General features: G+C 49.4%; 1 protein-coding gene across 1 annotated transcript in view; it reads left to right on the forward strand.

Annotated features, from left to right (window-relative positions):
• The first annotated feature begins 245 nt into the window (after positions 1-245).
• The window catches only part of Trsn (translin), a 56,558-nt gene continuing 30,266 nt past the window's right edge, over positions 246-26,537 (forward strand). The window contains exons 1-4 of the mRNA XM_077707861.1: positions 246-454; positions 4,952-5,045; positions 13,877-13,973; positions 17,923-18,038. Coding sequence (XP_077563987.1) covers positions 383-454; positions 4,952-5,045; positions 13,877-13,973; positions 17,923-18,038 — 379 coding nt within the window. The 5' untranslated portion in view covers positions 246-382. The remainder of the gene's footprint in view (positions 455-4,951; positions 5,046-13,876; positions 13,974-17,922; positions 18,039-26,537) is intronic.

The following is a 26,537-nucleotide window of genomic DNA, read 5'->3' on the forward strand; positions in this document are numbered from 1 at the left end:
GTAACATGGTAATAGGTCTCTTTGATTTTGCCCGCACTTTCTCAGCCCAGGTGCCGCCACTGGAGACCCGGTCCTGCACTTTGGTCGTCTGCTTTCGGTTTCAACATTTTTAAAAGGTTCCCGAAAGCCTCATAATACTTCTACATTATAAAATTATATTTTGAAATAATAATAAAAATTTGTACTAATTAAGATAAAAATAGGCAAAAGAAAAACATAAAGCTGCTGGGTTTTGTCAGAAAACAAAAATAGAATCTGGCAACAACGAACGAATAGCCGCGTTTTCAGTTCTGTTTGTGTCGCGTACCGGTGAAAGAATTTAGTTTGCTCGATATAAAAATTAAGTTTAGGTCCGCGTACAGTGTCTGCCTAGTACCCTAAAATGGCCCAGTCAGTAAGCGACGTTTTCGTGTCATTCCAGCAGCACTTGGACAGTGAGCAAGACATCCGTGAGGTAAGCTTGCGGTGACCTGTCAAAAGCGTAGTCGAATGTGAGGGCTCTTGGCTTGACAATTTCACTCAGCGAAGTTATCCTTCTGCGACCTTTTCGCAAACGCCGTCTAGAAAAGTATGAAGCATTCGCGTGTAGCCGTCAAATCTTGGTTGTGTAGGGCTCATGGGATGCACTGACGCTGGCTTGGCGTTTGGCATGAGCACGAACCGCTCATAGCGTCTAATGATCAAGGATTCAAGGATTTTATTAAACATTTTTCGGTACATACTCATCGCACGTAGTTATTATTACAGAAGGATGACCCAAAGTAAAACTGTCGGTGGGACCTTCTGTTAATAAATGCGAAAATATTGTTAAAAATATCTAGGCAGTCGAGGTACAGGTCAGTTTAGCACGCTAATCGAATATGCGAACACTATAACAAGAAATTATGCAATTTTAGCTCGAGAAAAACAGGTTTGAGCACTCTAAACAGGGGAAAGCACAAAAATTATTATTCAGAAGAAATTGTTAGCAAGCAAACTACTGTCCAATGAAGAAGTACTAAAATATCGCAGTTAGGTACGTAGTACTGCAGAAGTACTGTAGAAGTACTAAAATATCGCAGTTAGGTACGGGTCAGTGTAACACGCCAATAAAATATGCAAGCACTAGAACAAGAAATTATACAATATTAGCTCTGGAAAAACAGGTTTGACTACTTTACAAGACGTTATTATTGAACGCATAGAATAAGACAGTTTAATTGTTATTGGTAATGAATTCCATAGTTGAGTGCCTGCGAAAATGGCTGTTTGTTTGCGGTAATTAGTGTAGACCTTAGGCAGTAGTAAGTTAAGGCCTCTTGCAAATCTTGTGGGGTTGGTGTTTGTTAAATGGTAATCTAAAAAGCTACGAATGATAATGTCGTATGTGCGAGCCCGAAAGACGATAGCGCCGAGTTTTAGTTGAAAAGCAAGTTTTAGTGGTAGAATCTGGTGTAGACTAATGTAGATGGGAAGCGCCGATGCGTTGTAAGGGCTGAATGTAATTAGGCGAAAGGATATATTACCCAGTAGGGCAGCGAAAAGCAAACGTTTGCATGTGTTCTCTGGGTTTCGCGCTTGGTAAAAAGCCCCTCGTCTGCGCATGTATTCTCCAGAAGCAGCTACTGCCGCAGACAACAGCGCAATCAACCGTTGTCAGGGTCTGGATCCGCTGAATGTGCGAACTACGAATATTCGCCATCCCGTCGCTAAACTGCTCTGCGTATATTGGCACGTGTTTCCGTGTTTACAGATCGGAGGTCACTTCCTGATGCTAGAGCGAAACTGCTCTCGTCTTACTCATGCACTCTGCTGTGTGAAGTGTATGTGTAACATTCACATGGGGTGCCAAGGACAATTGGAAAAGAAGCGAAAACGCTGTGCTCGCTTACGTTGCTGCTTGAAGCTACTTTGGCAGTCCTTTTTAGCTGATTCGCTGCCAGTGTACGGCGAGATAGCACAATGGATTTGGCCTGAACTGACCAGAATCCCTGTCTTTCGGGATGGCTCTTGATATAATTGGAGATGGCTCAAATTTAATTCAGCCCACGAGGACTTGGGTTAAATGTAGGGACGCCGTGTGTGTGTGCTTCGAATAGTGGCCAAGTCCATAAATGTTTTTGTGTGCGAGGATCGATGTTAAAGGACCCCAGGTATTCTAAATTAATTCGTACCTTCGCACTACAACCTGTGTCATCTGTGTTAGCACTGCGCTTATTTCACGGAAGGCTAATTTGTTCTTGTGAAATATGGACGATAGTCATACATTGCTTAGGACTAACGCTTTCGTCCATGCAGGCCTGTGCACACATGAAACATTGCTTGAGAGCTTGTGACGAAAAACTTCCTCAGGGAACTTATGTCCACTGGCGAGCTTTTAAGGCGAAAACCTGGCGACATTTATTAACACCTTCTTTGCATTTCTTTCTTCGTTTCGGTCTTCTTTGTCTTTTTGCGCAAATGACTTCAACCGCCTTCGTTTGTGCTGCATCGTGTATATGTCTCTTCCTTCACTCTCGATTCCTCATATTACGGCAGGAATTATGCCAGCAAGCAAACTGGCGCATGCCACAGCTTCCCTAGGATTGGGGTTCTGTACGGCTGGTGTGCACTTGTTCTGCTTACGTGTTATCATGTTGAGGGGCCACGTGGTGGCGTTATTCTAGAATGTTTGTTTTGAATTCATGCTTTTGTGAGGGAGCACGTTGCCTCTCAAATCTCTCGATTCTTGGCTCATCCCCAAAGCGTGTGTGTGCCGCAGAGAAGAGAACAGTGTGAGTGGGTACAATAACTTCTGTTCTACCAACGTTGCCTATTGTGTCAGCTGAAAATAGCGAAATGGCCACTTGCCTGTTGCTCTCTCCTGCCCTTCCCCACTTCCTAGCCTTTCGGCATGCTGCCGGCCTACGTGCTGTCTGCCGGGGAGCGCACATTTGAAATGATCTACAGGGTGTGGACAGCCTTTGCAAGGTGGCAGTCCTACGTCTCCATGTTTAGGGAACTTAGGGCGCCTAGCTTCTTCTCCGCTACGTTTTTATGCAGACCGGTGTCCAATGCATAGTTCTCAATCCTCATGGAGGTTCCTAAGTAGCCCATTTTAAAAAGGACCATCTGTCTGTAACAACATGCACACTTGAGATTATTAAGTTCACAATAATCCAGGAGAGCATGGCAAGGAAGCCAGGCAGACTTTGACTGCCGCAATAATGAGGAAAAGTGTTTGCAGTTGTGTCCACCAATGCCCCCGTTTTTCTGTGCATGGAGTGGAATGGCTCGTAGCATGGGCCACAAATGCTGGGCTGGTGGTGTTATAGTGGTTATAAAAGATTCAAGCAGTTGGCCTGGCCTTCCTGCACATGGGCACATCTCAGAGTGCCCACTGGTGGGAAATCGCGTAAAAAATTGACACAGGCAGGCATCATTATGGAACGCCCAGGTGGAAATGAACTTGCGCGGGGCACTTCTCTGAAAGGGTTGTTGTGCTGGCATAGTTGCTGATTGCTGAGACGGTGAGCAGTGGTTGAGGGACATGACATATGCGGAAAATGCTCGGGGCCTCCCCCGGGCAAGGTGCGCACCAAGGCGTGCTTTACATGGACCCCTGGGATAAGGCAAAGCCCAGCAGCGCACCCTGAAAACTGAAGGGAGAGCCGCTGGACACCGGCAGGTGTCTTGGCAGAAGCCTGCACAATGAAGGACCAGCTGCTGGAGTGTTGGGTGTCATCGAGTGGGGTGTGCTGTGACCACTAGTCAGCAAAAGGAATCCCAGCTCAGCAGCAGGCCCCTCACGCTCAGTTTATGCAGTGGTTGTTTGGCAGCGTGGACGCTAGGTACCGGCGTTGCGTAAATTGGCAGATAGCTTGTTGTTGCTTGTGTCCGAAGTTTGACGTCGTATTGGTGCCCATTCCGGTTTGTGCTCTAGCTGCAGTCCTGGTGCTGCCTGTGCTGTGCAGGGTGCACCCTGATGGGCAGCTGGGCACGGTCTGGTGCTGTTCTTAGGAACCCGTCAAAGCTGGCAGTGGTTGGAGGTCCGAAACCTGAGCCTGTTCTGCTTTAACCGACACGTGGTTGCTTGTTCCTTGTTCTGTGCTCAGTTTGATTTTTTCGAACAACCGGTCTTGTTGGCACCCATCTTGTGCGTGGCACGCTGTGCAGAAGTAAACGAAGCATGGGAGGGGCAGAGAACTGCCTGGGAATGCCGACGAGGATGTGGGGAGGTGTGCCCACAGGGCAGGGCAGTTATCCCGGGGCTGCACGTGTTGCTGGCTACGCTGCCGCTTACAGCCATCAGCGGCAACCTGCCTTGCTGCGCACAGCAAGGCACAACTGTCCATGTTCTGCATGCTGGCAGGCGGCGTGTTTTGGAGGTACCCTTTGCCAAAACAGTCCCGAGCTATGTAGACATTAGTTGGGAGCAAACCTTGCGTGAAAGGAGAATCCCAGAAGCAGGATTCTTTCTCCAAATGAGGAGGCGTTTCCTAGAGATTTACCGTCAGGGCCTGCTGGCTACATTGTGCACGAGCATGTTGTTGTTGGTGTATATGTAAGCAGTGATAGGGTGGGATTCCGTCCCAAACCCACCTGTCCCACTGAGCTGCTCCCACAGGTGGCGTGTTCCCCCAAACGTGGCACGGTTTCTGGGGTGTGCTGTGGATACTTGTTGACATCCTGCGGCGAGGGCAAGTAGTGGCCCCTTCGCTGGGAGGTAGCAGCAGGCAAGCTGGTCCCTGGTTGGGGCTGGGCGGGGACTTCGAAAGGGCCAGTGTCGCATCGTAGCATAGCCTGCAGGGGCCTCGCTTGGGTCAGGTTCTGTGCAGAGGGGTGTGGAGCCCCTGGGCGCATCTTTGCCAGCCAAAAAACGTAGCAGCGCAGCGACGCGGAAGCAGAGGCGGTCGTAGCGAGCACGTTTCCCAGTGCCCCCAGCCTGTGCTGGGAGCCAGCCACTGCCCTGACCTACAGCCCTGGCACGCAGGAGATCCGGCTGGCCGTGCGTGACCTGGAGCAGACGTCCCGGGCCATCCTCACCCTCCTGCAGGCAATCCACCAGCAGCAGGGACTCGGCACCGGTGATGCTCGTCTCTCGTCCTTGCGGGGGGCTGCTCGAACATGCAGTCATGCGGGGGCCCTTTCCAGTGACGCTGCTTTTCAAAGCGTTTGCATTGTTAGAACAGGAAATGGTATCCAAGAAAGTGATAAGACGTAGCTGTATGCAGAGAGAAAAAATGAGCCCAGCTGCTTCACTGACTTAGCGTTGCCAGTGCTGATGTTAACAGTGAAGCATTCCCTGATCGCAAGGCTAAAACTTCATAGAACTCCTTGAAGCCAGCAGATCGATTCCCGTTCAGGCCAGTTCAACTTTGCTGTGTTCCACTGCTCGTGCGATCCACTGGAATGGAACATTTTGTTACTCTGGAACTTGGTACACTGCCACGAGCGGCAGTAAACCTGTGAACTCCAGGTTCATTCTTGTATTTGCTGGTGCGAAATTCAAGCAGCCATTTATTTTCAATTAAAATAACAATGCAAATATCACTTATACATTGATGTGTTACCTCAAATAGGCCTAATGTGTTCTTCATGCTGAACAATGTTGACAAGTACAAACATTGCACCAGACTGTGTGTGTAGCTTAGAAATGCCTATATAAGTCTCTTGCTTAAGAACTGTTTCAACTTGCTGCATGTTTGCGTGGCGCTTACTCTTTCCCTCATTAGGCTCGCCTCGTCCCATGAATGTCTCGACCAAAAACATCTTCGCTGTGAAAGCCAGCGATTTCAGTGTATACAGTTTGTACTTGGACATTTCAAAAAGGTGTCTTACGAGTAAAATTGATGTGCTTGAAATAGTTGGACAGGTACAAGAAAAGAGGGCTAACGCCCATGGTGCCCCACGCTGTGCGGTGCAGCCGGTGCTCCATTTGAGAGAGCAGGATTTCAGGCGGTGATGTAGAAGAAATCGGCCGTCTTAGGATTGCTGTAGGCAACAAATCCTCTCTGCGTGGTGTTGAAATCTTCTTCTCATTTTCATTGCAGCCCACAAAAGATGGCAGGCAGGCACACGATCCTAAGAGTTGAAAAACAGAACTCGGGGGCAAATGCTCGCTACCACTCACAGTTAGCGTGTTGTGGTTTAGCAGCCAGCACTTGCGACCATCTCCTGATTGGGTGTCGTGGCTGGCACGCTGTGAGCAGCCAGGGAACAAGGGTGGGCCCCTGTCGTAACTGCGCATGCCCTGGCGGAGGAGGCCACAGGGGTCGCCGGCTGGCCCTGCTGGGCTGGGGACTGTGGGCTGCTTTCAGGGAGAGTGGGTGCGGCGCCCACCGAGCTAACGGCACGTTTTACGAATACGACTGTCGGGAAAACCGCACCGTGGGAGATGGTGGGATGTTTCTCTCCGCCCACGCACGTCAAAAGGGCAGGGAACAAAGCAGGAACTGTCCATCCCAGCAGTGTGCATAAGTGCTCCGTTCTGCATCGCACCGCCCTCTCACCGTTCACCGTACGAGTGAGCTGACTGCTGACTCGTATGGCAAACTCCGAGATTGCCGCATCATGCCACACTGATGATGATGCAAACGCACTGGCCGTAGTGTGGCTGGCTCGCCGGCTGAAGACGCCTGCAAAACCTGTCTGTTCTAACAAGGTTCGTGTCACAATGAAGGGGCCTCTGCTTTGTTAGTCTGTAGAGCCTAGCAAACTCAGTAAGGTCAATGCGAACGTCTCGAATGCAATAGAAAGGGCCACTGAAGTTATCGTTCAAAGTGAACAGTCTTTAATAATGAGGGGACACGGTTCGCGTGAGCGGTTGTTGTTCGGGGGGACGGTTTATGGGGAAGCTCGAGCGAGGAACTGCCATGATGCTGATGGGGACCAAGTGCTGGCGTGTCAGGAGTGCTCGCACCAAGGGTGGCCCCACCAGCCTTCACCGGTGGAATGGCCAAGGGTGTAACGGAAGAGTGGTAGAAGCGAGGCCGGGGCCATGGCTTTCTGTAATAGTCTTAATGAGGGGGACTCTTTGCACGGTGATGATAGTGGTGATGATTCTCGCATACCCAGTGGGAGATTCAACATCCTCCCACACCAGCAACGTTTGTGTACCAGTGCTGCACCAGTACCAGTACCAGTGCTGCACCGGAGGAAAAACTTTCTTGCTAATTGAGAGCGTTTCCAGTTGGCACCGTGTCTCAATCAAGTTCCTGCATACCTGGAGTGGTGGTTGCGCAGAGAACCCCACAGGTCATCTGACAGCTTGAGCGGTAGCTGCGTCTTCCCACAGTGGTACCCACTGATGTGGTGCTCCTGGTGCTTCTCAGGCTTCTCCACCCTATGTCACAGCCCAGCCTTGAAGAAGCGGGTCGTGCACACGTTGTTTGCAAGCACATCGGTCCTGTTGTGCTTCCTTTGCGCTGCTCGACTTCCAGCGCAATCTGCAACATCTCCTGATAAGCGCCCGTCAACTCTAAAACATTGCCAACTGCAGTGGCTCAATGCTGGAAACAATGAATGCTTCTCGTGATGGCGCACAACACGCGTTTGCTCGGCCGCACTGGTGCCTGATGGAGCACAGTACGTGACAACAGCTGGAGCTGTTTGATGTTCCAAACTCGATGCCAAATACTGTTTCGTGCAGCACCCCACAATCTGCCTACCACCGGACGCAGTTGACATGGTTGCGCGGTTAGGTAGAGTGGTAAAGACTTCGAAGCCTTTCAGCTGCGTCGTAATGGACCGTGTCACGTGCGTATGCTACTGAAAGCCCATCGCTCCCTTAAACGGACAGTGAAGGGATTTGTAAACATTGCGGGATTACTCGCACAAGTTGTAGTCTGGAGTCCCCAGGTCATGTTTCAAGCACTCTTGCTGCATTTACACTATTTGAGTCACTAAAAGAAATCAATTCAAAAATACTGTCTGCCTCTCTGCATCCTCCTTGCCAATCTATGATGTTTCGTATTGGCTTGGCTTGACTGCGCTACTGCGCGGCTTGCCAACTCTCAAACAGAATCAGTTGGCCCAGCGTTTAGTTGGCCAGCCGCCGGTGGATACAATTCATCCGCCCAGTTGAAACTAAGCCACAACACATGTGTGCCTGGAAGAATGTGCCTCTAGTTGGTTAGTTTGTCGACTGTATCAAGCTGAAAGTCCAAGTTACTCCACACAAGCGCACGTGCGACGCTTCACTGACTGGTACGCTAGGAGAAAAATCTTAGGCTAATTGAAGGTGGGAGAAGAGTCAGCGAAGTTAACATAGGCACTGAAGAATTAAAACCAGCCGAAGCTTTTATCGCGCAGCATAAAACCAAGGTGTGGGAAGCACTTTTTGTGGTGCGTGAACTAGCACAGCGGTGAGCAGCATGATTTGCAAATGGCTTTTCTTCCTAGGGAATGCTGTCAATAGAGGTGTAGGAATTTGGGGTACACTTATTGCATTAGCGTTATTCAAGAAATAGTTGCATAAGCTGCTCGGAATGCTGAAGCTAAATCAAAATGTAGACAGGCTATACAATGTATGCCCTATATTTACATCAGTGCCAGTGCTGGCTAATGGCTGAGTGGTCTGGAGCTTTAGATCTGTTGTTTTGCAAAGCACTTTTTTTTTAAGTTGATTTAATTGTTTTCGGGCAGTGTTTTCTATACTGAATGGACCATGTTTGCGCTGCGGCGCTTATCGCTCCACGAGCGAGTTCGCCGAACGAGTGCAGACTGACACTGACGCGCTGGCGAGTTCTCGTTAGCGTGGTGTTGCCATAAGCACCGACTGCTTGCCGGCACAGTCCCGAATCGGCCGACCCTTGACCTAGTGCGAATACACCTCCTATGATACAGGCACGTGCCAGGCAAGCTGGAAAGGTGGGGGAAAAGTGCAATGCATTGAGTGTCTGCGGTGACGCGGAGGGTATTCATCCAGTGCGTACGGCTCGGCTAGTGACCGTTATGATTCTAAGTCATGGTGCCAGGCTTATCTGCCGCATTTTACAGCCGGCAATATGGCAGAAGCGCGTATGTCGATTACTGAGGTATCGAGAATGTGAAACTGAAGAATCTGAAACTGGTTTGAATTCTAATCTTGGACATTGTCAAATCGCAGTAGCACCTCGTATGGACTGAGTCGCTGCTTTAGTTGATGCAGCCGCCGCAGACCGCACATGGTAGTAGTTTTTCTTCTTTCGGGCTTTAAAACAAGTGTCATTCTATAAACCGGATGAACGATGAAAAGTGTGTTTATTTGAGCCAGTCTACGCAATGCAAGCAAACACAGAAGCTTGACAAATTTACTTCAGTGTCCCTTTAAGTTCTGTCACCTGTTCTAGGATAACAGTAGAAATATTGCTGCCGACAATTTCGCAGTGCGGAAGCCAGACTCGAGAAATTTGTTTGAAGGGCACTTGCGATTCTCCAGCGCTTGTGCTGAGTGAGGAGCGCGAGCAGTGCGAGCACTGCACGGCTTGGCAGATGGCCCTACATGCCACCATCGCATCTAAATGGACGTACGCGTGAAGCGTTGCTTCACAAGCATTATTTGATTTTTGCACTCAACCACGCATTAGAGGGGACTTGTGTTGACATCCATGGTTGCAGGCGACTGCAGTGCTGTGCTCTTGCACGCCGTGTCGCTTTTTTTTACAGCCATGGTTTCATTCTCTGGGGGATGCTAAGTTCCCGAGGGTAAGGAGAAGTCCACCGCATAATGTGAGTGCGGTTATTTATTATAGGTCTGTTAGCGCCACGGTTGGGAATGGGTTGAAATGGAGCAGACGACGCACGCTGCCGCTGCTGTGCAAGGTGCGGGCACAATGAGTATGTGCAGGCACAGTAGCACAGACACGGTGGCTTCTGGTGTTGCCAAGTGAAAAAGTCGCCCGCTGAACTTTTCAGTGACTACACCTATACCATCTATAGGTGACTGAGTCCCGTCGAGTGGAACCAGCCTGCCACATTGCCGGAAAGAACAATTATTCCAGAACCCTATTGTGCTGTTCTGTCCATAAGGCTAATCCTTGGATAGCTCTCCTTGAATACTGTCACCTCTTCTGCTTCCAGCGGTGCATCCGCCGTCATGCTGATTTCCTGACAGCCAGGCATCGCTGAGGCAAAACAAGCTCTGTGCCCAGTCTTTTGAAAGGTTTCTTGTCCTATAGATGGTGTTTGCATAAATGTTTGGTGGCCGATTTCTCCTCTTGGCAACACTGAAAACCACCATTAATGTGTCCATGCTTGCGCATGCGTCCGCATCTCTCAGAGACAAAAAAAGGGGGGGGGCCTCGGCGTCCTCCATCTGCACCGTTAGCTTGCAGTTCTCGGCCGTGGCGTCGACAGACAGGGATAACAGCAGTTCCAATGTGTGGGGATGCTCTGCTTGCCCTGCAGAACTCCGCATACATGAGCATAGAGCCGCAGTTGCAAAAAGCGGCACGACGCACGAAATGCCTATGCTGCAGCACAGTTGCCTGCAAGTACGGTTATAGACACAGGTGTGTCTGCAGGTTGTTCACGGAGGAGTCGGTCAGTACAAAGGTCAAATAATGCTGCCAAAGAAATTGTGAGGATCACGGGCATGCCGGTTGAGATACGGTGGTAGCAAAGCTGCGTACCAGTGAGTGCATCGTTAGCGGGGAGACTAGCGACATCACCCGCCGCGGTGGCTCAGTGGCTAAGGCGTTGCGCTGCTGAGCACGAGGTCGCGGGTTCGATTCCCGGCCGCGGCGGCCGCTTTTCTGATGGAGGCGAAAAGCACAAACGCCGGTGTGTACGAGATTTCGGCGCACGTTAAAGATCCCCAGGTGGTCAAAATTAATCCGGAGCCCTCCACTACGGCGTGCCTCATCGTCTGCGTTGCGTCGGCGTGTTAAACCCTACAATCAATCAATCAAATCAATCGAGACTAGCGACATCTATCAGAGAGTGGCCGAACGACCACAGTGGAAGCGTTCGCCGGTCGCTGAACAATCTCTGGCCGATACCAAGACACAGCAGCTGCCGGCATGTGGCAATCACTTCGCTCATGTCTTGTGACAGGTAGGCTGTATAGGGCGCTGTACAAAACAGTAGTTAACGTCGAGGTAATGCTTTTGAATTCGTTGGGACGGCCTGATGCGTGTTCCGCCATGCCCGAGCCCGCGCGTCCCCGTTGCTAAGGCGACACACACAATTGCCGGCATGCGCGCCACGCTAGTGAATACAACCTATAGGCTTGTAGGAAAATTATTTGGTGTGGCTGTAGGTTTGGCGTAGGGGGTCGAGTGGTGTTCTGAAATCAGTATGTCGCCTGCCTCAGGTTCCCCTTGCAGTCTTCTCTGGTTCTGAAGAGCTTGCTTTCGTGCTGGGTGTGAACTCAATATGCTGTGCTGCTGCTTCTCCACATGGTCTCAGTGGCCGAAATTGGTGAGCAAGAAAGGTTCTAACTTCAGGAAGATAGAACTAAGAAGACTCGAACCTTGGTGCAGCATCCCATGCTAAATTGACAATTGGTAATAGCCCAGTTATAGGCAGCTGCGGTAGGGCTTCCCCTTTCATGAAATCTGGAACAAAGATATACTTGAATGCGCATGGAGGCGCCTCTGTGCTTTCTGTCATGTCCTTCACTTCACGTGTTTCGGCTTCTACTTGGACAGCAGCCGCTGTGTGGCCCTGTTGATGGTCAACATAGCCTTTCATTCTTTAGGCTTTTCGTCATTCCTTAGGACTCCTGACACTGCCTCGTCACTGGCTTCTGCTGTTTTATCTTTGTATCTAGCCTCACCTTCACTAGTTTAGGATAAGTGAGCCTGGCCTGTGAGACTTTAGAGGTGTTAGCAAACGAGTTGCTCAGTGTAATTGTCTCGGCCGTCTTTTCAGCTTCTCGTAGAGATGAGGCAAGCTCCGTCATGTCACAGGTCGCCATAAACAGAATGTGGTCTTGCACTGCCTTCTTGGAGCACTTATACTCCAGTGGTCCCTCATCTTGCACTATCATGAGCCCAGATTGCAGACGTCGTGATCGAGGTGGACGGACATTGGAGGGGTCATCTGGACGGTGTGAAGTGCCGTCGCCGGCACATTTTATGTTGGGTGCCCGCAGGCCGTTCAAGGTTGCTCGCGCCGACTGAGGGGTCCCCATTTCCTATCCTGGTATTGCAAGACGTCGTAATAATCGTGTTCAAACTCGTCTCGTTCGAGCAGCTCATTTATTGTCTCATTCAGCTTGTTGAGTGCAGCGTCTTTCCGTTCGAGCTCGTTGATTGCCTCCAGCGAGTCGGACGCAGGCGGTGAGGAGGCTTGCCGGAGCTCAGTGGTTGCTTTTAGCAGCCTCGCAACGACATCGTGAGAACCTTCTGCAACAAACGCACAGTGCCCAGGTTGTCGGCAGCTTGGTAATCGGGAGGCGTACAGTGAATCCCGACCATGGTACCCTGGACGTGACGCTACATGTCTGTGTCCTGTTGGAGGTTCTGGTCGCTGATAGGTGGGCGGTCAAAGCCAGTCATGAGGACCTCTGGCTGAGGGCAAGGCTAGGCGGTCGACGGCGGTCAAAACAAGGAGGCTGTACGAACCGGAGGGCAGGTGGGGGTCTCCTTTGTGCTGTGCTGCCGTCTTCCCAGGTTTTGGCACCAAAATATAATGGAAGAATGACAGAGGTGAGACTGGGGCCATTACTGCCTTGAACGAGGATGATAGCTTTAATGGCACGGAAATCTCTACAAGACGATATTGGAAATGATTTGCACATACCCAGCGGGAGCCTATACAAAGGGTGCTCACAATAAACACAGTCAAGCTGCTGTGGCATGGCCTTCTGTATGCCCGTTCCCTTTTTCTCCTTCAATAGCCCAGAAAGTTGCGTTGGGAACTTGTGGCCCTGGCTGTTCTTTCACGTAGCAGCTCACTTGTTTGGAGCAGGACATTGTTTTAATCTTAAGGCATGGGTCAGCCCTGGCACGCGGGTGGCACGAAGGAAGCCAGCAGCGGAGCGGAGCTGGGCCTTGGTGGCATGCAATAGAGTGGGTTCTGGAGTACCGGGATGGCACCAGATCTGGGCGAAACGGCTGGGGACCTGGTGGACACGTTGTGGCCCCGGACTCTGAAACATGGGCTGGGGACGGGCAGTGCGGGAGCAGTGTGCCCAGTGCCAGTCACTGAGAGATGCAGAGGGAAGTGGGTGCGCCAGGGTGTCCCGTGTGGTGCCATTGCTTGCACGCTGCATCGGGGAACACCTGCGTGGCCACAGCGGCTAGGCCGTGCCCAAAGTGAGACCTCCCGCACTGGCTGCTGCTGTGCATGCTCGTGTGGCCCAGACAGATGAGCCCTTCCTCTGTGCTAGCTGCAGGCTCCATCGGCGGCCTGCCTTAGTGGGTTTGCAATGCGTGGTTAGAAGGGACACGTTTCCCGGGTGCCCTGAGTGTGTCCCGTAGTGAGGTCTCTCTGCTGGGAATGCAAAAGTGGAGGTGTGCCTTTCGGGGTGCCCCAGCGATCGCATGGTTCCTTCTCACTGTGTGAGTAGTGGTGAGCAGTCTTGGGCCATTGGTTGCAGGGGGCTCAGGTTGGAGCGCTGCCCTGAGGGGAGGAATGTGGCTGAGCTGTGCTTGTGGGAGCCGATCCACAGGACCTGCATGCTGTGCTCGGGATGGTTCTGCCGCTGCTCCTAACCAGGGTGTGTTGGCCCCGTGCCTGCCCTTGAGCCGGCCGGGGCGTTCCTGCAGAGACCTTCAAAGTTTGCCAGGCTTAAGGGGTGGTGCATGGACTCGTTGCAAGGCATGTACATGGGGCACGCCTTTTTTGTGTGTCCCTGTCCACTGAAACAATGGTGTCTTTTGGGGGACTTTGAAACACTGTGGAGATGGTGTGCCCAGTGCTCCTACTGTGTCGTCGTGTGTGATGGTAGGGGGGGAGTGAGCGTGGCTGCCCCCCGCTGCTGCTGCAGTGCCCGAGCTGTGCGAGAGGAGCCGGGCCCAGTTTGCCACCGTGCGGGACCAGTACGCTGTGCTCAAGTCCAAGGTGCCCGAGGGACAGTACTACAGGTACGGGGGAACTGGCTGCAGGAGCAGGCACTGCCGCAGTGCACAAAGAAAGCCTTTATCCACCACACTAGTACTTCAAAGCCTTGTGATTGGCATTGCACAGTGGGGGGGGGGGGGGGGGGGTTAAAACAAAGAATACAACGCGATAAAAGAGTTCCAGTCCAGAGCGAGGGACTTCCAGGGTAGTATACCATTCTTTTGCCTGCCTGTCCTGTTTCCTTTGTTATTTTAGCTGAGCATGTATGTATGAAGATTGTAAACAGGTTCATACTGTCACAAGGAAACATATAGGATGCTGGCAAAAACAAGGCGTATGATTCATACATAACGGGAACATCGTAATGCATAACATACCTTCTAAAATCAAACATTTGCGAACTGTCAGAGCATCGCAACAGTACACCGAATAACTGAAACCACTAGCAAAGAACAAAAACAAAGCACATTTTTCTAGCAACCTCCCAACGAGGCATTGAGGCATTTTCTAAGGCTCGCTCATCGTCTATATTTGGGTGACAGATGAATGCAGCGCTCTCTCAAAGGAATACGACTCCATCGGCAAACGAGTGTGCAGGGAGCACGTTCCACGGCTCCACAGGTGAAGCAGCTTGGGGGCCGGTATTCATGCTGGTTCCACCGAAAATCGGGCTTTCTTTGAGTGCATGGTCCGTTCAGGAGGAAATGCAGTGAGCGGGCACAACTTGAAAAATCCCTCAAAGCAGTGAAGAGGGTGGAAGAATGGGAAGCGCAAAAATGTCCTTTGGGTACCAGGACGAGGCAGGTCGAGACAACATGTCCAGGCGCATACGCTGGCACCGGAAAATTCTCGAGTCATACTTACGAGAACTTCTGGTAATTCAAGCTGCCGATAATTCAGACAAAATCCTGGGGTCCCTGCGAGTTGGAATTATCGCTGGTCCACTGTAGCTTCTGTAAATTAGCATGGGTAGCACTACCTAAGCTAGCCTAACAAGGAATAACAGGGGGAAGGGGTGGCCAGCAGTGCTGAACACCTGTTGCATGTTCCGGGGAATGGGTGGGCCGTGCGTTGTACATGCTTCCAGGGAGCAGGCAGCATATGATCAGCGATGCCGCAAGCAGTATCAGGAATGAAAGAAAATGCCACAAGCACATGACGGGTAATGATAAATACTTCGACCCTTTCAGCCCTGGTGTCGTCAGTAGCCGACACAACGCGTAATATCCTCTATCGTCTTAAGAACAACACAAAAGCTGCTAATTTTCTCGGCAAGGGTTGTTCGAGGGTTCCTCTTGCGATAGACATCACCATTGCTGCGCTTTTGCGGGGCTGGACGATATGAAACAAAGGAAGCCTCAGTTGACACATGTTATGACGACAGGGGGGGGTAAGGAAACGGAAATTCCGGTTTGTCAAAATGTCTATGAATCTGTAAATACTTGTAATACCAGCTTTATGTTTTTTCTGAGAGATCAGGGTGTCATAGGTTTCAACACAAAAAGAAAATTACGAGAAAGGAAATTTTTAATTGGCTAATGACCAAATTGATTGTTGTGCCTGTAATTTAATAAAAACTTGCACTGTTAGCTCAATTTTTCATTTCTGTTCTTCTGAGGTCCAAAGCTACGCAAACACAGAGAAAAACAATTTTTGCTCGATCGAAAAAATCCAGGGCTGAAAGAGTTAATAAAGGGATCCTAAAGGCTGAATGGAATTATGTTTTAACTGGAAGATCATACGTTTCACAGCACTCTCAGCTTTTGTTTGACGAGCAATGATGCATTATTTCCTGAGAAATCCTCAAATAAAGCTGGCATTGCTCTCTCCTGCTTCCCTTTCATTTTTTTGTGACATAAACATCGCGTCACGAAACAGGAGCGAGGCACCGGTGCGGTCTGGCAACAGTGACAGTAACACCAAGCCATGGCCGACCACCGAGGACGTTTCTTTGATCAAAGAGGCTGGCTTTCGCTTATTATTTTTCACCGGCCGAATCAAAAATGCCATTCACCACTCCAGTGGCTGTTGTGCCCACCTACACCGCAGCCACTAACACAGCAGTGACAAGCGTTGTTTCAAGAATCGCGCAAGAGTGGCTGCCCGGCTATGCATTGCTTAAGTGGCAGCCGTCGTCTGGCAGTCGCGTCCACCTCATATTCTCTTCTCTCGCGCGATGCGCCAACCTGGCCTGAAATGCACACTGGCTTCGTGCAGCTGTCTCGAGTAGTCTTCGGGGCCGAATGGCTGAACTTCGGAGCGGCTCCGCCCAGCCCATACTGAACAAGGGTAGAGCTAGGAGCGCCCGATGTACGGATTATGTATCAACGGTGACAACTCACAGCGAGCGGGTGAGCACAGGTTCGGATCAGTCGGATAACCCCCTTGCAGTAAGCTTACACTAACCATCTTGTTCGGTGCCCTAATGTTTCACGGGCGATGAGGTTCCTACCGGGCGCAGGCACACCTTACCAATACATCGCAACGTCCGCGCGCAGAGAACAGATTAGAAGTTCAGGTGGGTCGGGTCGCCAGAACGCCTGCTCTGCATCTTGTCCGTTTGCCGTTTCCTGCCGGAGATATTGCTTGCAGAAGCATGGGCGTTCATCACGGTAGGTTCATCACGGACTTAGCTAATGCACACCAATGCTTTTTTTTTTAAATGAAGCTGAAAGCATGGTGACTGATGAGTGTGAGGGAATCAGCCTGTGTCGCGGTGGGTAAAATCTGTTGTCTGCATTGGTTGGAAAGCTTTGATTTACATTTATTTCACGTGCTCAACCACTTCCGAACTGTTTATTTTTAGGGAAAAACATTTATAGAGGCTTCTTCAATGAGCTCTCGCTGGGCGCAAATATTGGGACGTCACAAACCATAGTATCTGAAAGTGTAAGGGCCTCGACACCCGTTTTCACATTTCTGGCGTTTCCTGCCTCATGAAACTGCAAGTTGCAAGAATGGTGAATTTGGATCCCTGGTACCTTAATCTATCGATACAGGCAAACGTGTTTCCGCCCTTTAGTGTCCCTTTTGTGAACCATAAGGAGCAACGCCGCGTGTATAATCCTTGCCTAACGCGTGAGCGAAAAATGGCCAAACAGCCACTCTCCCGTTGCTCTCTCTTACCCTTTCCCGCACCGTAGCCTTCCTACGTGCTTTCATGTCCGCCAGCCAGCTCCACTTCTCGGAAACTATGCAAAATAATTGACAGTTTGTCTAGCATTTGCCAGGCGGCGCTCCGGCGCCTTCGAGGAAAGCTGACAGAGACACGCTGTAGAAGTGGGTGCAGTGTCGTTGCGACTCGCGAACAGTGACGTATGGCGGGACGTCCGCCAGCGCGCGCCACATAACAGACGATTGCCTGAACTAAGCGTCCCTACCACTCCCATTGGAAAGCGGGCAACGCGTTAGGCAATGTGTATACAGGCGGCGTTGTAAGGAGCAACACGCGGGCTGCACATTACGCTTTTGCTGCTTGAGCATCTGTGTAGACGAAATGGGCCCTTTGTTCCTTTGTTGGCCCACTGCAAGAAGGTCAGAGGCGCTCCCCAAAGGTGCCCTGCACTTGCCGGTTGGCCGAACGTCACTGGAGCAGGGCAGGAGAAGGTGGGTGCGGGCTTTCAAACTAGAAAATATTTGAAAAATATGCGAAATTCTCAGAAATTTATTCGACATTGTCGCTGTTCGATTGGAAGCCGAATCTACAATCAAATTTCACAGTATTCCCTGGAATACTTGAAAGTGTCAAGTATTTGCAGAAGATGATGAAGTGTAGTCACCGAGTGTTATTCTTCCGAGGATATTTCCTTGCGTGACACCCTTGACCCGTCACCTTTCGTGCCGCGAGTGGGAGAAGAGTTGGGGACACGGGGAGGCCGCTGGCCTAGATGGCAGGACCACCAGTGCGGTGCTCAGCCGTGGAGAGTGGATGTGGAGAGGGCCCTGCAGTGACCCCTGGTTGCCCTTACGCAGGTTCCACGACCACTGGCGCTTTGTGACGCAGCGGCTGTGCTTCCTGGCGGCCCTGACCGTGTTCCTGGAGAGTGGGCAGCTCGTGCAGCGCGAGCACGTGGCCCAAACACTCGGCGGTGAGTGGGGTCCGCAGGGCACACCAGTCATTACAAGCTGCCAGGTACACCTTGACGTGGCTGGCTTCAAACAAATGACAGTTTTTTACAGACAAAAGTCTTTCTTGGGTTACTTAAGCGCAGAAATTTTGGTCTGTCTGCCTGTCTGCCTGTCTGCCTGTGACTTGATTCAGCCACCCGGCCAGAGTGAAACAGAAGCTGCGCAGTTGTCTTGTATACCCACAGCCAAATCTAATCATCTAAGTCTGGTGTCAGTGTTCAAACTTGTCAATATTGTTGAACAACAACAAGACATTACACAAATGCGAGGTAGCAAACCAACACATAAGTGATGTTTGCCGTGTTTCTTTATTAAGCAATTCATGGATGACTAGTTTTTGCGATGGCAAATGAAATACTGCATCAACTGCAGAAAACCACCGTCACCTGCTGTTGTCCACGCTGCTATAGCTCCTGGCGGCATTTAAGAAATCAAATGGCAACAGCAATGAAAGTTTCCATTAGATGTTTCCACTAGCTTCCACGTTCCACTTGGAACGCTCGTATGGCTCTATAAACATTGCAGTAGGGTGCCTTGATTGATGCGTGTCTCCGCCGTACGGCAGCGCTGGCATTGAGGCACTTGACTTGGAGCAGTGGAGCGCGGTAAATTTAAATTGATTTGGGCAAACCCAGCGCCCCTGAGATACTTTTCAAGGCCGCAGCCGTGACGTCACTGAAGCGAGATTACCCTGGAAGTGTGCTTCACCTAGCATGCGTGCGCTCGTAGGCGGTTGTTCTTGACCGGCGTTGAATTGCTAGGACGCACCGTCCTTAGTTTGCCTTTATTGGCGATATCTATTTCAGAGAATAATTGGTGTTACTGGTTCTATTCATGGACAAAAAAGAAAGGTCGAAATACGGAGCAACGTTTCTCTCTTCTTCTTTTCGATTGCGCCGATTTAATGGAGTTTGCTTGAAGCCTACGATTACTGCCAGCCTTCCCCGTGTTCGATGCTTATATTTTCAGAAACATGTTTGCGTCTCGAAGCCAAGCAGTCAATTGGTAACATTATTTCTGGATGCACGCCATAACGGTGGTTGCAGGATCCTTTATTGTAAGGGCAATAGCCTGCAAAAAAGAAAGAGTTACAGATGCCGATGTATCCTTTTCTTTGCATTTTTCATTCTGCATGCACATAGCAAGTAGATTTCATTTTTCATCTACAAGAAACTTTGACAGACAGCAAAAGCCTTGACTTATTCAATAATTTAGTTTACAAAGTACAAAAATGTACAAACAGAGAGAGAGCAATAATGATTTATCGGAGACCTTAGCTCCGACCCAAAAAGGAGCTCGCTACTCCAAACAATGTGACACACCGCAGCAAATCACCAAAATGAGCGTTCAGGGCAAAGCACTTCACTTTGTCAAAGTTTGAAGCTTGCGTTTTGCCTTCTGTGGCTTCTGTACACATATTTTCTCACTCTCAGTTTTGCAAACGTAGTTCAGCAGTGTGTTGGCTGCAGCACTCAAGATATGGCTCATTTCCTGCTGCGGTGAATGGCCGAAGTCGCAAATTTCTAGGTCCCCATCATCATCTATGACTGCCGGCACGAGGGAAACAACAATTTCTTTTTGGTTTGGCAGGGTGAGGAACTTAGCAGCAAGATCTTTGCTTCTCAGCTTGTCTAAAACTATGTCTGTATGAAGTGCAACATTCACAACCAATGGCCGTGGAAACTTTGGCCCACCTCTGGTCATGGTAGTTACAAGTGCATTCTCTGGAAGTTCAAGATCAACATTCTCAAGGACAAGGTTTTGCTTGCATGATGCACACACGAGCTTTTTCAGTGCAGCATGAGCGCAATATCCGGCAACATACGTGATGGCAGGCAGCCTTGATTCTTTATGGTCACTGGTCACTCAAATCTCAAACTGCTCAAGGAGTGTGAGCGAGCTTACTTTATAGATGGGCTGTGCAGTGACATCGAGATCGGGTATGTCAGGCACCTTCTGGAGCCTCAGCTTGCGCTCGGATTCGTATATCTGTCTAACTGATATATGCTAGTTGGCACCAGATAACTGACGGTATTTTCCAAGTCGGCTCTAATTTGCCAAGCATGTCATACCGAAATCTTAGTTCTTCCAAACAGTACGCAGACAGCTCGAGCAAAGCATAGCTTGTGTGAGTTTCCGAAGTGAGACGGCCGTTGTCATCGTGTCACTCTCTTCAAAATCTCAATGTGAGGGCACGTAGCGGCTGTTATGGGGCTCTGTGACTCGTCCCGCAGACGGTCGCCCGTTCATGGAGTTTTCACATTTACTACGCGCCACCAATCTAATACCCTGCTGATGAACTTGGAAGTTTCTTCCGCATGCTGAGCACTAGAGGTATTCAGTGCAGCCACTGTTGAGGGACTGAAAACTCGCAGTGCCAACTTTACATCTTGTCGCTCCAGTGTTGTCAAATTGAGCGCTTCCAGCGACAGCGTGGGCACAAGCTTTAGAAGCTCATTCTGCTCAGCCTTGTGCAGGTCCCGCAATGTTTTAAATGGAGCTGTTAAGATTGGAGGCCTCTCGTCATTGCTGGTCGCATCCGGAAAATACATGCATTGCCCACTGTTTTTTTGGTTTAGCCAATCGTTCCTTGCTGATTTCAAAATATGGACTGGGTCCAGGATCAAAAACAGCGGCTGTGATGAATCGACAGGGTGCTGGTACACAATGCTTAGTTTGGGTGGGTAAGCGAAGAGCTGCATTGCTGTCCTGCTTATAGCATGGTTGTCTGAAATCACACTCATTACAGTAGACTCTCGATAAATGGAACTTCAAGGAACTGAAAAAATTAGTTCCGTTTAACAGGAGTTCCGTTTACTGAGATGGATGTGCAAAGGTGCAAATTTATGTACGTGCACACTCGTGAGGGCATTTAATGGAACTCTAAGCACTAGAAGGTGAATGTAGCGGGTAGTTTTTCAGAAAGCAATACAACTACAAGAGGCTTAGGCGGAGCATTCACAAAGTTGATTTGGCAACATTGAGTCACTGTGCACCACAAAATGCATCAATTATTTTTGTTTGAGTCCTTGCAACTGCATTTTCACGGAGGCTAGAGGCCGGAACTTCGCGAGTGCTTACGAGCCACCGAATTTAGAAGACGGCAACGTCGTAATGAAGCGCGAATACAGTTAAACCTCGATATAGCGAAGTCGTACTTGCGGGCGAAAATTTCGTTAAATCGAGAATTTCGTAAAAGCGAGGTTTCGATTTTACAATTAATTTAACCTGTTATTGAGGTTTCAAAACCTTGCCCATCGCTCAGAAACAACTGCTTTGTAGTTACCTCTCCACTTAAAGCGAAATTTGTACTAAAACTGGCCGCGAAAATTGTGTGAATTAAGAGCTTCAACACTTAGGCAATGGAATTAGGATAGCCGACAGTAGTTCATGTCATCGTAACACCGGTGCTTTTTCCGCAACGCCTCATTAAATATGATAGCACACTAGGTTTTCACTTTTTCTTTTTTTCATTTCGGTCACTATTAACTCTTTCGTTACGGTGGAAAAACGGCCGATTTTGAGTGCTTCCACAAAACGTATTTTTTTGTCTTGAGCTACTGGACACACTTAGCCTTGCTATGCATGAAGTTGTAGCTTATAGATTGCTCTTCCAAACACAAAGCAGCAGTTTTATTAAAGGTTTAATTTTTTACAGTTTATTCGTCAAGTAATCAGAAAAAAGCTCCCAAGAAAATATACGAAAAACACAAATCGGCACTGTTACCGAGACTAACAATTATTTCAGGAATTTTGAGATATACTAATTGTTCCTACGTTCCTTGGCTATGATTCAATATATAAATCAACAGTGTACACCAAGTTTTGGATTTTTGAGGACCCTTCAACCTAGCGCAACTGACGGCTGTGCCACGCCGCGAAGGCACTCAAGGGTGAGTGAGTCTCTGTAAAATGTGCATCCAAGTACCGTATTTACCCGATTCTAACGCGAATTTTTTTTTCCGGAAAAATAGGTCGAAAAATCGCATGCGCGTTCGAATCGGATACGAAACCGAAACCCAAACAACGGAAATTTCGTCCCACCCATCATCATCGCCATCTCAAGATGGCGCTAAAGCTTTTAGCAACGATTTTTCGGACGCAGGAAGCATAGGCGCCTAGGCTCTTTTATCGGCGTTCACAAAAATCGTCAAATCGTTCCACTTGCGCGCTTGACAACAGTAATGGCAGCAGCGGCTCTCACGCGTTCAAAACGAGCAGTCGGCTGAAGCGTGCGCCTCTGGAAAAGCTCGCGGGATGGGCATGTGAGGCGTGGGCCACGATCCCATCGACCATGGTTGAACGTCAGTTCAGAAGTGTGGCGTCGCGAACGTGCTTGACGGCACCGAGGACGAGATGTTTTGGTCAGCGGAGAGCGACGAGGAGTGAGATGAGTGAGATTACTTCGGGAAATAAATCACCCGTTTCTCTCGCATTCGTTTTTCTTGCTCACACAGTTCCGTGTGCGTTGCAATCGGAGGTGCAAGTTTTTTCGTTTTTTTTGTCAGGAAAATCTGTGCGCGTTAGAATCAGGTAATTACGGTATACTCTTTTGTGTCCTCGCACAAAATCCTTATCAGTTCGGTGGTAAAAAACAAGAAAAAAAATCCAGCGCTCTCAACAAGCGTCGCACCTGAACCCTGCAGCGGTAATCTGACCCGAGCGCCAGGTTATCTTGAAGGTGATAGTGCGATACGGCGCGGTGCATTTGGCAAAATATCCCGGCCGTACGTTGTCGAGACCTTGAACACAAAATCAAAACCGCAGTCGTCAGATAAGAAGCACGTTTTGTTTATATATACAGCGCGGAGTCACAACGAAATTACCTGCCAGCGCTTGTTGAAGTGCGAGGCACCTGAACCGGAGCTTCGTCGTCCTAACTGAAATCTGAAGATCCCACATCATTGCTTGACCCGTCACTGCTGCTGGAATTAGAAAAATCGACAGCAGGAAGTGCCGAAGTGCTTGCTACAGCAGTCCGATTGTGCGGAGTGCACCGCGAACCCAATGCCATTTTTCCTCCTCCTCCCCTCTACCGTCGGTTCAAATTTCTCTTGCTACGCCACCACCACACGAGACACATAAAGAAACGAAACCGAACTTGAAAGAGAAGTTGCCAATGAACACACCAGATGGCGATAGTTGTCTGTGGAGCGCAGGTTTCAGATTTTGCGGGAGATTTAAAATCATCGGACGCCGGCTTCCGATTGCCTATGGCGCCGTCGTGAAAGAGTTAAACGCCGCTGTTAGTCAATTGAACCCGCATTTAAGCCCGTGAACTTCACCCCGGCGAGGTGCTGGTTCGAAGTTACGCCTCTTTTCGTCCGTTCAGTGGTAGGCTTAGGCGCGGCATTGAGGGGTGCGGTGGGCCAACAGCGGAAGGGTGCTTTCGAAAGACTTTCGAAAGACTTTTTTAATGCACAAAGGCTCTGCAGTATGGGCGCGTGATGCAACCACGACACTCGAGATTGAGAATTGAGCGGAGTACACGCGGACCGCTTCACTTTGTGGAGCAGCGCTTACGTGCTCCCGCTAAAGCGGAAGCTTGCATTAAATATCTCCTGGCCAACTTCGATTAAGCAATTACTTTTATGCCCGCTGAGCCCTAAAGAAACCGATTTCTCCGCATCGCAGCTGTCTAAGGAACACGTTTTGGCCACGTTCGGAGAGCAATTTATTGCCACCAGCACTGAATGTTCAAGCCGTAGTACAGAAATCCGTAAGCAGTGCTTGGCGTTTCTTGACCAGGGTGGGCTTTACGTGACGCTCGTATGCTGACAGCGCTATCAAGGCTTGCTCTGAAACATTCACGTGCGCCTGCGTGCCTCCGCAGAACGTCGATAGCACCCATCACTTCGGTGGCCTTCGGTTTCACTGACACTTCCTCGGGCTCTTGTTCAGAACACTTGTCTTTCCCTTGGAGTGCTCATTCTGCTTAGAAGACTCGTCTAATGATGCACCAACAAAATATTGAGGTGGTTATCAGCGAGCACAACCTAGAGCAGCAGCACCGTGAGCAAGGACGCGTAGAAAAAACACTTGAAATAGGCTTCGGCAGCCTAAGCATAGAGGGCACTGGCGTAGGCAACGATGGAGACGTCAAAATGGTGGCCGCACTATTGAACCGTTCATGACCGCTAGCGGATTTCGAACAGCTTCTTTCATCGCTTTTAATTGTTGTCAACCGCATAATTCACCGCTTTTCTTTCATTTTAGCCATTTAAGAGTTAATGTGAGTACTGAATGTTTTCAATGTAGGCTCTGAGAGGCAAAATAAAACGTGCCTCGACCGGAATTTCGTTCTTCTTTTCTCGCCATGACTTCGTTAAATCGGAAGCGCCGCTTGAAATTACTTCGTAAAATCGAGATAAAAATACATGCATTTAGCAAAATTTTGATAGAAAACTTGAAAAAATTCGTTATATTGTGAATTTCGTTAAATCGAGGTTCGTTATATCGAGGTTCAACTGTAGCACCATGATGGCACGAACGAGGCGACAGGAGCTGAGCCCTGTAACCTCGGCGTCTTGAATCGAGACCGAACGACTGGAACAAGAACTGCGATGTTGCATTCGTTGCGCTAACACGGCTAACCACTTACGAGACGAGGCTTACAAGGCCAACGAGGCTAAAAAAGCATGGAGGAAGAAAAAAAAAAAACAAGAACGAAACAGCCGGAACCGTAAAAAGCTGATTCTCATGCTGAGGGGTATCGGAAGAAGTTCCGATTCTAGTTCCGTTTACACGGTGATGCAGAAATTTTAGTTCCGATTACCGGAAGTTTTTTTACGTTATCTGAATACAAAACCAACCAACTTGCCGGCTACTGTTCCGGTTAAGCGGCAATTCTGCTTATTCAGCGATTTCCGTTTATCGAGATTCTACTGTACTATGAACCCAAGCGCTTCAGGCTCAACGATAAGCTTTCGCAATACCTTGTGCAGTGTACATGCTTCGACCTGTGCAACTGGCAGAATATGCACTGCATCTTTTTTACTGGAGAGGAGACTCTGCGTCATGAACACATATGCTGTCTTAGCTGGGCACACGAGCTATTGACTGCAGCACCTGTGATGAAACCGCCTTTGAAATCGAAAAACGGTTGAGTGTGGATTTCGTCCATCATAAGTGTTACTGTTCGCTCATACTCTTTCATCGAGCTCACAATCTTCTTTGCATAGCTAAGAAAACTAGAATGTTGTTGCTTTAACGTAGGGCTGACCTGGTATGACGAACATAATCGCCTTATAGTGTCTGGATGCGGCAACTTGATGCTCAGTGAGCCTCTAATAAACCTATAGGCATGTGGCGATATTGTGTGCAGAAGACTGGCAAATACGAGAAGGTCTGGCGGATAGTGTGAAACACCTTTCAGTACAAGTTCCACTTGACTTCTTACAAACCTCAATACCTGAAAGCGCCAACCCTGCAAGTCTTTTGCCTCGTGTTCAACGGTAAGTTCCTCCAACAGCACCGACACGAGTCAGCAGGTAGTCAACACTCTTGGTGGAATCAGTAGTACGACCATCGTACAACTGCTCCAAAGAATCAAGCGCACCCCTTAGTTTTCTTAGGTCGGTTAACTTCGATGGCACAGCCACATCCACGAGTGCCTTAATGCGGGTTTCCCCCACACACATTTCCACGGCAAGGTCTGTCGACACTCTCACCGAAGAGCTCACAGCAGGAGCCTGTTGAATATCCAAGTCCAGGAAGAAAAAAAAAACCTTGGAATTCTTCCTGACAACGGTCCAAAACTCGGAGGTTGCAAACTGTTGAAGAGCATCGCACAATTCCTGGAAACTCCCTATTTTGTTCTTCTTGTCCTCCTCTTCTTGAGCTGCCAGAGAAAGCTCCATCACCTTGCGGAGAGATTCAGCTTCCAAGCGTGCCTCCTTTTCTTGCGGTGCTTCCCGGACGGGCACCGTTCGAGATGTATACTTCGGGCAATTTGGAAACACGGTTGGCACGGCACTTGGCTTCGGCCGAGTGAGCTTCAGTGGCACGGTAATCGCTTTGCCGGTGCTTTCTTCGGTATACGACGTGGCTCTGACGAAGTTGGAAGCCACAAAGTGCTTCTCGCACACCTGAAACAAATGACAGTTTGTGAGACCGCAGTAAATGCACAAGCGTTAAAATAACTTTTTTTGATTCGCACGTTGTGTTGAGAACGGCCACTGTCCCGAAAGGAAGTGGTTAGTTTGGCGGCAGCCGGCATTTTTCCGCGACTGTTTTTATGCCGCCAGTGTCGTCCTATTGGCTGGCTGTTTCTATGATGTCAAATGGCCGGTTCAATAGCTGGTGCAGTCACTACTGTATAATGCACGTATTAATGTGTCCAGGATATAATGCATTGTATTGCCAGCACCCTTTGCGACGGTGGACCCAGTGTTGTGTCGGTGTGATCAGTTCGTAATCGATGGAAAAACAACGCAAAGACGACGGAGTTTGAAAAAGAA

This window comes from Haemaphysalis longicornis, unplaced genomic scaffold (assembly GCF_048455015.1).
Source record: "Haemaphysalis longicornis isolate Haplotype H1 unplaced genomic scaffold, Haemaphysalis longicornis Haplotype H1 scaffold_4, whole genome shotgun sequence".
Lineage (NCBI taxonomy): Eukaryota > Metazoa > Arthropoda > Arachnida > Ixodida > Ixodidae > Haemaphysalis > Haemaphysalis longicornis.